The 13,873-nt window shown below is 42.2% G+C and overlaps 1 protein-coding gene across 3 annotated transcripts in view; it reads right to left on the reverse strand.

The window, feature by feature from the left end:
* Dpy19l1 (dpy-19 like C-mannosyltransferase 1) overlaps positions 1-13,873 on the reverse strand; it is a 110,308-nt gene that overhangs the window by 45,516 nt on the left and 50,919 nt on the right. For all 3 annotated transcript variants that reach the window (XM_038322933.2, XM_038322932.2, XM_042054773.1), the window contains exons 7-8: positions 12,480-12,537; positions 862-953 (exon numbers count right to left, since the gene is read on the reverse strand). In XM_038322933.2, the coding sequence (XP_038178861.1) occupies positions 862-953; positions 12,480-12,537 (150 nt within the window). The remainder of the gene's footprint in view (positions 1-861; positions 954-12,479; positions 12,538-13,873) is intronic.

Below are 13,873 nucleotides of genomic sequence, written 5' to 3' on the forward strand. Positions count from 1 at the left end.
ACTCATTTGACCTGTGAAAGGTCTATCGGATGAGACTACAAGAGACACAGGAAGCTGTGCACAGGCCCTGACTTCTAAGTACATTACAGAGGCAAGTGCCCAAAGGGTTTAGCAGAGCAACTTTCATTGTCAGTCTTCCAAATTCAGCAGACTGAGTAAAATTCTCAGACTAAGATAGCTTCAAATTTTTACAAGCTTTGACCCGTTTTTCACAGACTCTATTCTATGTTTGCGCTCTGGATCAAGGCAATGCATGTCTAAACTCAGCATGTGTCCACTGAAAGAAAAGCTGCTCTTACTCTTTTTCAGTGGTACTTAAACCTGCCTAATTCAATTCTGGATTTCTAATGGGAACTCACCTAGCATACCTTTAGCGTATGTAGGCTGTTTCTTTCTACCACTACTAGATATCCAGACTCTCAGGACAAACTCCATGTGTTAGTGTTCCCAATGATGACTCTATGAATTCTTCTTGTCCCAAAGGACTGAGTCCTACAGGATGAGGCTCAGCATGGTCAGCCTCTTCCTTCTCCTGGCAACTGACACGATACAAGAGAAAGACTAGGGAATATGGAGAGGTATAAATGAAAGTGGGTTTACTCATCTAAGCAGTTGCTATGGAACCCCAAAGAAAAAGAGAACCAGAGGGCAGGTCTGTGGTATTAAGTAGTTATCAAAGTTACATTTTTTTTACAAAATACTTTAAAATTATCTCTATTAATTCAATAACAAGATCACCTTAGTTTTTACTGCATCAATCTTACTGAGGAAATTTAAGACATTCTTTTAAAATAAAACTTGTAGCTTCTAGTTTAAGTTAGGGGAAAATAAAACCCCAACAGCAGAGTCAGTGAAAGTTACCTCAGGATGTGAGTCACAAGCAACATCTGAAGTACAAGGAATGGATATGAGAAGCTTTCCCGGAGAGGAGGCGTCCACATCACTCGGGTACACTGAAAAACAAACAGGCCAGAGAATGCACCACTCCAGGTACAAGGTGCAGGGTGCTATCAACACAAACTATTCCCATGTGAACCTTAAATGGTGCAATGCAAACATGCTGCTGCATTTTCTCTACACAGAAACCCTGCAAAGGGAGAGGAAGTGCTGGGAAAAGACGCCTAAGGAGCACATGGATGCCACACTGTTCTCACTCCTTTGTCCATCAGTAACAACTGTTGTGATTCTCTATCTTGTGCACTGTGACTAAGGCTGTGGTAAACACAGGAGTGTGGGTAACTTTTGAAAAAAGTTTTATTTCCTTTGGAGATACACCTGAGAATAAAATGGCAACAAGTTAGTTAGTACTGGTTACAACAAGCTGTATTTCCTAACAGCCAGAGGTAAGACTGTTTTTAGCAGAGAGACACTCAATGCTGGGGGAGATGCAAGAGCTTACAGTTCAAACCATGATTTCTAAATACCATTTTCCCCAATAGGATGAAGACTCTGTGGAAAAGGTTGGTCTTGTATCTTGAGACAAGGTTATCACGAGGCATCCTATAAACCAGAAAGTGTTCAAAGACCGAGAGAATGTGTTGAAAGAAGTGAAATGCCCCAGTCTTTCCCAGAGAAGTTCTTGATGCCATTACCAGCAGTGAATGTAGACACAGGGCTGCCTAAAGTGAAAACTGACTGCTCTGCCCTAAAAAGGACATTTATCACCTCTGCTGCGGCTCAGAGAACATCCTGGAAGACAGTATGGGAAGAACTTAAGAGCCACAAGACAGAGAGAAAGGCTATTAAAAGTTGTCCACTGTGCATGAGCAGCCACTGCAGCTATGGCTGCCTGCCCTGCCTAAACAAAGCTGGGCCAATCAACAGCCGATTACAAATCTTGGAGGGGCTCATGGGGCCCTTCTCTCTGCTGCACTAGTGGCTACTGAAAGTCCTGGGGAAAGGCAGTCCATGTTTTTAGTTGTGTACCCCCGATGAAGCCACAGGTTCAAATGGAAAGTTTCAGATACACAGTGACACTTAAGTTCCTGGCTAAATTCCTGGAGGGGCTCACAGAACAAAACACGCAGACACTGGATCAAGAAAGCAAAATGCTGTGGCTATGTCCTCCGGAACATGCTCCCAAGAACATCAGCATTCTTGCAGCCTCCACATAGCAAAAGAAAGAACTCAGACCTGTACAGGCAACAACTTAACAGACACTTCAGGGAAGAGAACCACGACATGGAAGTACTCTGTATCAGAACCAACTGGGAAAACGCATAAACTATTCCTGCACTCACTCAGAAGGAATGAAATTAGGAGACTAAACCCTAAACACTGACTGGGATGGAAAGGAAACTGACTCCTGTACTATGCTGATGGAAGTGAGAGTTGGTACTTTCACAGACATTATGGGTAAATACCACAGACACAGGTTGAGAGGAAGGAGTCAAGCACAGGGAAGTATGACTCTAGCACCAGGATCTTACCATCTAGCTGGCAAGTGAGCAAGAGCAATGACAAAAGTCTAAATCGTTTTGGGTGTCTGTGGGGCCTCCCTGGTCAAACTAGTGGGAAGCTGACCTGGGCTGAACTCTGAGATTTGCATCTACGAGAGCACATCTGTCTTCTGGGAGCACATCTACGAGAGCACATCTGTCTTCTGGGAGCACATCTACGAGAGCACATCTGTCTTCTGGGAGCAGCACTGTTTATACATGGGGGCACCTCTGCTCAAGCTCCTTTAAAAACAGTAACTATAATGTTAATAGCTTACGGAGTACTAGGTTTTCTTCCTACAGCCTTAGTTTCAGATAGCCCATCCTATAACCCTCCTTTCTCCTGTCCCCTGCCCCAAATATCCTCCCATTCCTTGATGTTACATTCTACCATCTTATCCTTTTTACTTGGGATACACGAACATAGATTTCCATACAGCTTTTCATACACACTCCATGTTGGTTGACCTTCCTCCTCCCTCTCAATTCCACATTCCCATCACTCTAGACCTGCGTCTACTCTTCTGCCTCTAGTATTTCCCTTCCTACTTAAAGGACAGAAAGAAAGAAATCAAGTTTGAACTGTCCATGAAACTCCCTTCTGGATGGTTAGCCATTCAGGTAGTGCTCAAAGGTACTATACAGGGTACTAAGGGAGGAAAATGCACCAACAGCTTTATCGAGCGCTAAATCCTGTATGCTACAATACCAATACCAACCTGGCAGGCCAGTGTGTTCACTGTTATTATAGTGGAATGACTGTCATGGGATTAACCAAACCAAACCTGAAGGCTATAGAAGTCACAGACCTACGATAGAAACCAGTGATGTTGGTTTGCTGAATGTTCAAACTAGCAAACCGCCTTATAAATATTTATGTTCACACCTACAGATCTGTGCTAGTCTCAAGTATGGCGGAAGAAAATTGTTATTGTGTGTGGGTAATGGTTAGGTCAGACCCACAATTGTTCAAAGTGCTAAGAGTAAGAGACGATAAGCACCAAGTTGTTTTATGGGACATCTAAATCAACTACTCCCAAGGCCCGTGGGTCACCATGGAAGAGGATGTGAGCTGGAGGATGAGGAGAAATGCTATTAAGCAGTCGTCTGGACATGACTTAGCTACTACACACACAAAGTCATAGCAGCTATGGCTACCTGCACAATCCAGTTAAAGATTCCAGCATGAATGTGGGAGGGGCTCCCAAGGCCCCATACCTGGCTGAGGAGCCACTGCTGGGTGATGGTTGCTGGGTGAAGGAGAGTTGCTTTTCTGGAGGGTGCTAAGTTGCTAAGTTGCCAATGCCTCAGACACATGCACTTGTGGGCATCTCTGATTGGACTCAATGAACTAAATTAATAATAAAACTTATAATTATAATTAAAAAGAGCAATTAAGAGGGAAGAGAGATGTGCTGGAAGTTTCTAGGGGGAGCTGAAGGTCAGGCAGACATGACTAAGATATACCATATACACGTAAGAAATTTTCAAAAAAATACTATTTCAAAAAAGAAAGTAGGAATCCATTTCTGTAAAGTCTCAAAAGTACCAAAGCCATCAATAATGACAGAGACAGGAGTTATTTCCCTTGGAGGAAGTTAGGAGTGTAGACTGGAACAGGTCATGGAAGCGCCTGCTGAGGGCTAAAGCCATCTGTATCTTACTAGTGATTCTCAACCGGCGTGTTGCAACCCCTTGGGATCACATATCAGATATCTACTTTATGATGAAGTAACAACAAAATAATTTTATGACTGAGGGTCACCACAGCATGAGTGTCACAGTTAAGAAGGTTGAGTGGCTACATAATTGGGTACATATGTAAAATCTGTTCAGCTTGACAGTTACCAAATGGAATATTAATATATGTAAATTATTTAACATTTAAAGTCAAGGTTACTATTGAATCTGTAATGATCTGAATATCAAGAATTATGATGACAGGTTATAGAACACTACATATAAAAAGAACCCAAATATATAGTAATGGTTTAAAAAAAATAAAAGATTTGTCTTTATAGAACATTAATTATTAATCACAGAAGAAATAAGAGAATTAGAAAACTGTCATTTTCAATTGCCAACAAAGTAAATGACTCAGACGGTGACCACCAATGATGTGGGCATTTGGTAAGACACTTTAAGGAAACAAGAAATTCTATACCTCAAAGCATCAAGACATACATTACTAACTGTTGTAAAAAAGAAAGGAGCATCTTCCCAATAGATAAACTGACGTCTACCACCTGAACCATGGGACTGCTTGAAGAAATCCAATAATGTGGCCAACTGGTCTCATAAGACTCAATGTATTGCAATAAAAATAATATATCTGCTACAGTCTTCAAAAACCGTATAATCGGGACCTGCTGATGAGGAAACCCGCAAGTCAGAATCCTGGAGCCTTTACAAAGCACTCTTTTAAGTGAGTTCTTAAAAGAGTGCCCACTCGGCTGGACTGAAGAAGAGCTATACTAGAAGAAGCATTCAAGATAAAGTGGCAACTAGGAGCCATGTGTGGTGTTAAACCCTGCATCCAAACCAAGAGAATAAAGGAACTGACTGGAATAACTGTGGAAAGCTGACTGTGGTTTCTAATATATGACCACCGAATCTCAAGTATGAGTCATGACAGTGGAGAAGCTTTTAGGCAGCATATTCCTAAGTGTGTAAGGGAAGATGCAAGGGCAGCAAGATGGCTCAGAAGGTAGCAGCTCCTGCTGCCAACCCGACAACCTATATTTGATCCCCAGAGTACACAGGGTAAAAGGGAACGGACGCCAGAAAGCTGCCAGATGACCTTCATGAATGCCATGCCAAATACACCCCCCAACACACTCACTGAAAAACAAAAACATTTCTAAAAAGAAAGGTACTGATTAATAACCAATAGCAATCCAAGGAACTAGCTGGGGACATCTCCCTGGATATCTGGGAACCTCTCTAGAGTCAAGCCTCTTGCCAACCCTAAAATGGCTCCCTTAATTAAGATATCTTCTTCCCTGCTCCCCTATCCACCCTTCCTCCATCCCAACCATCCCATTCCTCTAGGGTCTCTCCATCCTCCCCTCCTCACTTTTCTCTCCCCATCTCCCCATCTCCCCTTACCCCACCCTACTGGAGAGGGAGGGGGAGGAGAGTGGGGTAAGGGGTAGGGGAGTGGGGTGAGGAGCAGGGGAATGGGGGAGAGGAGTGGGGGGGAGGGGAGTGGGAGGCGGGGAGGAGGCAGAAATTTTAATTTTTTTGTTTTTTTTCTCATTTTTTTATTAGAAATTTTCATCTCCTCCCCTCCTTCCCCTTCCCTCCCCTCCCCTCCACCCATACACTCACTCTCTCCCTCTCCAGGGCAAAAAGCCATCAGGGTTCCCTACACTATGTTAAGACCAAGGTCCTCCCAACTCCCCCCAGGTCCAGGACGGTGAGCATCCAAACTGATAAGGCTCACACAGAGCCCGTCCATGCTGTAGAATCAAAGCCCATTGCCATTGTCCTTGGCTTCTCAGTCAGCCTCCACCATCAGCCACATTCAGAGAGTCTGGTTTGATCGCATGTTCCATCAGTCCCATTCCAACTAGTATTGGTGATCTCCCGTTAGTTCTGTCCCACCATCTCAGTAGGTGAACGCACCCCTCACGGTCCTGACTTTCTTGCTCATGTTCTCCCTCCTTCTGCTCCTCATCAGGACCTTGGGAGCCCAGTCCGGTGCTCCAATGTGGGGCTCTGTCTCTATCTCCATCCATCGCCAGATGAAGGTTCTATGGTGATATGCATGATATTCATCAGTATGGCTATAGGATCTGGCATTTTTCCGGCGCCCTCTCCTCAGCTGCCCATGCTGGGGGCATCTCACTGGAAACCTGGGAACCCCTCTATAGTCAAGTCTCTTGACAACCCTAAAATGGCTCCCTTAATTAAGATATATGCTTCCCTGCTCCCATATCCACCCTTCCTATATCCCAACCATCCCATTCCTCCAAGCTCTCCCCATCCTCCCATTTACACTTTTCTCTCCCCATCTCTCCTTGCCCCCATCCCACCCTGCCCCCAAGTTCCCAATTTTTGCCCGGCAATCTTGTCTACTTCCAATATCCAGGAGGATAACTATATGTTTTTCTTTGGGTTCACCTTCTTATTATCTTCTCTAGGATCACGAATTATAGGCTCGATGGCCTTTATTTATGGCTAGAAACCAATTATGAGTGAGTACATCCCAAGTTCATCTTTTTGGGTCTGGCTTACCTCACTCAGAATAGTGTTTTCTATTTCCATCCATTTGCATGTAAAATTCAAGATTAAAAAAATTGTTTTTTATCGCTGAGTAGTACTCTAATATGTATATATTCCACACTTTCTTCATCCATTCTTCCATTGAAGGGCATCTAGGTTGTTTTGAGGTTCTGGCTATTACAAATAATGCTGCTATGAACATAGTTGAACAAATGCTTCTGTAGTATGATTGGTCATCTCTTGGGTCCTGGGGTAGGTTGATCCAGAATTTCCTGAGAAACTGCCACACTGCTTTCCAAAGTGGTTGCACAAGTGTGCATTCCCACCAGCAATGGATGAGCGTACCCCTTACCCCACAACCTCTCCAGCAAAGGCTATCATTGGTGTTCTTGATTTTTGCCAATCTGACAGGTGTAAGATGGTATCTCAAAGTTGTTTCGATTTGCATTTCCCTGATCGTTAAGGAGGTTGAGCATGACCTTAAGTGTCTTTTGGCCATTTGAACTTCTTCTGTTGAGAATTCTCTGTTTAGTTCAGTGCCCCATGTTTTAAATGGGTTAATTGGCATTTTAAAGTCTAGTCTCTTGAGTTCTTTATATATTTTGGAGATCAGACCTTTGTCAGTTGTGGGGTTGGTAAAGATCTTTTCCCAGTCAGTAGGCTGCCTTTTTGTCTTAGTGACAGTGTCCTTTGCTTTACAGAAGCTGCTCAGCTACAGGAGTTCCCATTTATTCAATGTTGCCCTTAATGTCTGTGCTCCTGGGGTCATACGTAGGAAGCGGTCTCCTGTGCCCATATGTGGTAGAGTACTTCCCACTTTCTCCTCTATCAGGCTCAGTGTGTTCAGATTAATATTGAGGTCTTTAATCCATTTGGACTTGAGTTTTGTGCATGGTGATAGATATGGATCTACTTTCATTCTTCTACAGGTTGACATCCAGTTATGGCAGCACCATTTGTTAAAGATGCCCTCTTTCTTCCATTGTGTACTTTTGGCTCCTTTATCAAAAATCAGGTGTTCATAGGTTTGTGGGTTAAGATCCAGGTGTTCTATTCGATTCCATTGGTCGACTTCTCTGTTTTTATGCCAATACCAATCTGTTTTCAATACTGTAGCTCTATAATAGAGTTTGAAATCAGGGATGGTAATGCCTCCAGAAGTTCCTTTATTGTATAAGATTGTTTTGGCTATCCTGGGTTTCTTGTTTTTCCATATAAAGTTGATTATTGTCCTCTCAAGATCTGTGAAGAATTTTGTTGGGACCTTGATGGGGATTGCATTGAATCTATATAGATTGCCTTTGGTAGAATTGCCATTTTTACTATGTTGATCCTCCCAATCCAGGAGCAAGGGAGATCCTTCCATTTTCTGGTATCCTCTTCATTTTCTTTCTTCAATGACTTAAAGTTCTTGTCAAATAGATCTTTCACTTCCTTGGTTAAAGTTACCCAAGATATTTTATGCTATTTGTGGCTATCTTGAAAGGAGATACTTCTCTGATTTCCCTCTCTGCTTCCTTATCCTTTGTGTATAGGAGGGTAACTGATTCTTTGGAGTTGATCTTGTAACCTGCCACGTTACTAAAGGAGTTTATTAGCTGTAGGAGTTCTTTGGTGGAGTTTTGGGGGTCGCTTATGAACACTATCATATCATCTGCAAATAACGAAAGTTTAACTTCTTCCTTTCCAATTCAAATTCCCTTGATCCCCTTATGCTGTCTTATTGCTATTGCTAGAACTTCAAGCACTATATTGAAGAGATAAGGAGAGACTGGACAGCCTTGTCGTGTTCCTGAATTTAGTGGGATAGCTTTGAGTTTCTCTCCATTTAATTTGATGTTAGCTGTCAGCTTGCTGTAAATAGCCTTTATTATATTTAGGAATGATCCTTGTATCCCTAATCTCTCCAAGACCTTTATCATAAAGGGGTGTTGAATTTTGTCAAATGCTTTTTCGGCATCTAATGAGACGATCATATGGTTTTTTTTTCCTTCAGTTTATTTATATGATGGGTTACATTGATAGATTTTTGTATGTTGAACCATCCCCTATCCACCCTTCCTCCATCTCAACCATCACATTCCTCTAGGGTCTCCCAATCCTCCCCACCTCACTTTCTCTCCCCATCTCCCCTTACCCCCATCCCACCCCAACCCCCAAGATCCCAATTTTTGCCTGGCAATCTTGTCTCCTTCCAATATCCAGGAGGATAACTATATGTTTTTCTTTGGGTTCACATTCTTATTTAGCTTCTCTAGGATCACAAATTATAGGCTCACTGACCTTTATTTATGTCTAGAATCCACTTATGAGTGAGTACATACCAAATTCATCTTTTTGGGTCTGGCTTACCTCACTCAGAATAGTGTTATTTATTTCCATCCATTTGCATGCAAAGTTGAAGATGTCATTGTTTTTTACCACTGAGTAGTACTCTAATGTGTATATATTCCACACTTTCTTCATCCATTCTTCCATTGAAGGGCATCTAGGTTGTTTCCAGGTTCTGGCTATTACAAATAATGCTGCTATGAACATGGTAGAACAAATGCTTTTATAATATGATAGGGCATCTCTTGGGTATATTCCCAAGAGTGGAATTGCTGGGTCCTGGGGTAGGTTGATCCCGAATTTCCTGAGAAACCACCACACTGCTTTCCAAAGTGGTTGCACAAGTTTGCATTCCCACCAGCTGAGGAGAGGGAGCCTGAAATGGCCCAATCCTATAGCCATACTGATGAATATCTTACATATCACCATAGAACCTTCATCTGGCGATGGATGGAGATAGAGACAGAACCCCACATTGGAGCACCAGACTGAGCTCCCAAGGTCCAAATGAGGAGCAGAAGGAGGGAGAACATGAGCAAGGACCGCGACGGGTGCACCCACCCACTGAGATAGTGGTGCTGATCTAATGGGAGCTCACCAAGGCCAGCTGGACTGGGACTGTAAAAGCATGGGATAAAACTGGACTCCCTGAACATGGCGGACAATGAGGGCTGCTGAGAAGCCAAGGACAATGGCACTGGGTTTTGATCCTACTGCATGTACTGGCTTTGGGGGGACCTAGCCTGTTTGGATGCTCACCTTCATAGACCTGGATGGAGGGGGGAGGACCTTGGACTTCCCACAGGGCAGGGAACCCTTACTGCTCTTCAGACTGGAGAGGGAGAGGAAGGGGATTGGGGGGAGGGGGACGGCAATGGGGGGAGGGGGAGAGGAGTTGGGGGAGGTAGAGAGAAATGGGAGGCGGGGAAGAGGCAGAAATTTTTAATAAAAAATAATAAAAATAAAAATCGAAAAAGAGCCGGGCGGTGGTGGCGCACGCCTTTAATCCCAGCACTCGGGAGGCAGAGGCAGGCGGATCTCTGAGTTCGAGGCCAGCCTGGTCTACAAGAGCTAGTTCCAGGACAGGCTCCAAAGCCATAGAGAAACCCTGTCTCGAAAAAAAAATAAATAAAAAAAAAAAAATCGAAAAAGATAAAAAAAATCAATAGCAATTTTATTGGCTAGATGCATTAATAGGTATGAGCAGAGTAGATGATTTCTATAATATAAAACTTAGATACTTTAGAAGCATACATTCATTCATCATTCAATTATTTGACAAGATCTCACTGTGTAGCCCTGACTGGCCTAAAATTCTATATGTAGCCCAGGCTGGCCTCAAGCTCCAGAGATCCACTTTCTTGCCTCTTGAGTGCTGAGAAAAAAAGGTATGCACCCAGCTAGAGATAGTTTTAAAAGATTAAAGAAAGCATAGACTACAGCTGTCATAATCTGAAAGTCAAATGGTAAATGTGTAGTATGTTTTTTAATTACTTGAATTCTGACTAATACTTTAACAAAATTATTGTGTATGGTCTAAATTTTAATGTCATATAAAAATGTTGCTTTTCTGTCCTATACTAGCTAAATAGAACATAACAATTAGTTGGTTATTTCCATAAATCTAAAATTCTAATATTCTACTTTTAATTATTTCACGTACCTTTTCCTAAGAAAATGATAACCAAATGAGCATGTTTTAAATAAACTAAACAGCTAGAAAGTGTCAAGAGGAAAAAAATCCATCAACCTAAAAAAAAAAAAAAAAATCGACTAATCTGAATTTTACTTTTAAAATTGGAAAATTCTAATAAATAATGCTCTTGCTACTTGAGCATCAAGATTGTAAGAAAAACATAAGGAGGGGAACTAATAGCCCAGGGACCGTGAGGGGTACAACGGACCTCTGTGCTCAACAACAGTTCCCTTCTTGCTGCATCTGGATCTACATATTCAATGTCTCCGTGCCCCAGCATCCTACTCTTAACATACAATGCTCCTTTCTTGCATTATTAAGCAGTTACTTACTTCCCATTTCAGACACCATTCTCATAGAATCCGCCCACAATCCAGCCTATTACAATGTGTAGGTGTCCACAGCCAAGAAAGAGCCAAATCCTCCTCTTGGCTCGGTCTCACATTACTGCAAATGCACTGTTGCTACTGCAGGGCACCCACAGGTCAAACGATCCACCCAAAGGCCACTTTACTCTGCATTTCTGTAATTCTAAACAGTGAGAATCCATGAGCGACTGGCTAGTGGTTCACATTGATGGCAGTTTGTTGAGCATTGCTCTTTAAATCAGTAGATATCCAAAGACTGCAGGTGCTTGCGGCATGAAGACAAAAGATGCAATATCTCGCACATCTTTTTCCTCCCCCTTATAATAATCTCCACGAGAGACCTGGATAGACATATTACTAGATAATTCATCTACAGGTATGGTTAACTCAGAGGAAGGCATTCATTGAAAATTTGAATTTATTAAAATTTTATCTGAAAGCTATAGTAATAAATAAGACTACTAATCTGGGCTAAAAAGCATATGGCACTTTATTTTTTTAAACCCTGTACTAGGCACTTTACATATATGAGTTCATCTGATCTATGCAATAACTATAAGAGATGAGTAAGGCCATGATCCTATTTACAAAGCAAAGGAACGCACAGACAGAATGACTGCCTTGCTCAGGTGGAACAGATGTTAAATGGAAGAGCCAGGATTTAAACCCAGGCAGTGTGGATCTAGAACTATGTCCTTTATGTTGTTACCTTTGGACTGCCTTGAAGACTTGCAAACATAAAGGCTTCACAAAGAGTCTGAACAGGGTACTTAAAAGTGAATTACTTTTGGAACAGAAGAGCCACCAGCTTTAAAACCTGGTGCGGGAGAATTGTCTGTATTCTGTCAATCATGTTTCAAATAAATGCTGATTGGCCAGGCAGAAAATATAGGCAGGAAAACCAGACAGGAAGTAAAAATGATGTAATGAGAACAGGAGAATTCTGGGGAGGAGGAAGTTGATTCCCCCCACTCCTGCCCAGACCACCGAAGCAGCAGGATGTGATCTGCCCCACTGAAAAAGGTACTGAACCACATGGCTAACATAGATCAGAAAAATGGGTTAATCAAGATGTGAGAGTTAGCCAGTAAGAGACTAGAGCTAATGGGTTAATCAGCTTTATAACTTATAGAGATCTCTGTGTTATTTCTTTGGGGCTTGCTGGCTGTGGGATACCGGGCGGGACAGAAACCCCAACAAACAAACAGGCCTGGACCCTTCATGTTACAAAAACCAGACTCACTATTTGTTCAAATTAGTGAGACTCCTGTCATTTAAGAGAACACCAACATTTAAATTTTGGGTCAAAATAACAGGATCAAGTTCTTAAGGAACACTATTACAGATTAAACATAAGGACATTAGTTTGAAGAAGTTGCATTTCAGTTTTGATTCTGAAAGTACCTTCTGACGACCTACCTCTCCATGATTGAAGAAGAAGCATAGAACTGTGACCAGGCCTCCCAATCGGCTGCCACTGCAAAAGAGGATAAGAAAATGTAACTTGATGTCAGAAATGTAGGTCAATCCTGAATTAAAACTTCACAATACGGTACCACGATGACCTTCCACCACCAGACGGCTTTGGCCACAATAGACCTCTCCTGTGCTGATTCATAAAATAGCTTATTTCTTCCAAGCTATCACTAGTTCAAATAGAGAATACATTTTTAAACAACTTGTCAGTTGAGTGAAGAGACACACACCTGTGATTCCAACACTTAACACAGTCAGAAGGATCAGGAGCTCAAGGCCAGACTTAGTTACTTAAGGCCAGAGTAATGAGATCCTGGCTCAGGAAAACAAAAACAACAACTCATTTGTCACCTACAAAATGAGCACACTCGGGGGTGGAGGGGAAAGAGAGAAAGAAAACACTGAAAGAAATCATTTAAGAAAGTTCAAGGACTGCTTTGCACACATCTCTCCTTCAAAACCAACCATTCTCTATAAGCAAACAATTCCTAGTGTGAGCGTATCATTCACATCTGACATTTGTTCTTTTTCTACCTTACCATGGAGATAATTCATAATCAGTACTTGTTACCAAAGGCACCTTCTACACCAATGTGAGACACTGCATAGTCCCAGAGTACAATTTCTTCATCTGTTCTTCAGTGGAGTGCAGGTTCTCTTCAATCTCTTGTTAGGCACCATGTTTATAATCTGGGAATGCATATACCGGCACTTCCCTTACGCTTGGGCAGACTGCGGTGTGAACCACGCTGGTGAGCACTGCGCCACTTCTCCCTAGTCAGCGCTCGGACTGAAACTCTCCCATGCTGTTACTTTGATTGTTATTGCCCCCATTTGTACGGAAGACCACCATACTGCTTCATTGTGAATTGCAGTTTCCTTCCGGAACTGCCGGTAAATGCCCTGTGTGTGCATCTATGACTATGACTGCATGCTTCTCCACTTAAGACTGTGGTGACCAAGTGTTTGGTTATCATGTGTCACAAATTACTTATATAATTTACAGGGTATTCAGCTAGAACTTTAAAAATACCATGTATGCTGATAATCCTATTTCTTCTCTATTGCATGCCTAGTCTGGGAAGGGTTTTTCAAAATTTCATAGATAGCCACCTAAAATTTCTTCTAGCACCGTGCACTTCCATTAGATCTCTTATCTGGAGAGCTCTAATCTCTCCTCTTTGAAATCACCACGCATGCTAAAACACCAAGCAAGTAAAATTCCATCTCAGAGAAATGCAGCCCAGCCTTTCTCATACAGTAATTTCATACAATGCTCCAATCTTTGCCAGTCTAGTTAACTGATTTAATTCTGCAGTTCTTTTCTGTCACACGGC

Source organism: Arvicola amphibius, chromosome 3 (assembly GCF_903992535.2).
Source record: "Arvicola amphibius chromosome 3, mArvAmp1.2, whole genome shotgun sequence".
NCBI classification, from domain to species: domain Eukaryota; kingdom Metazoa; phylum Chordata; class Mammalia; order Rodentia; family Cricetidae; genus Arvicola; species Arvicola amphibius.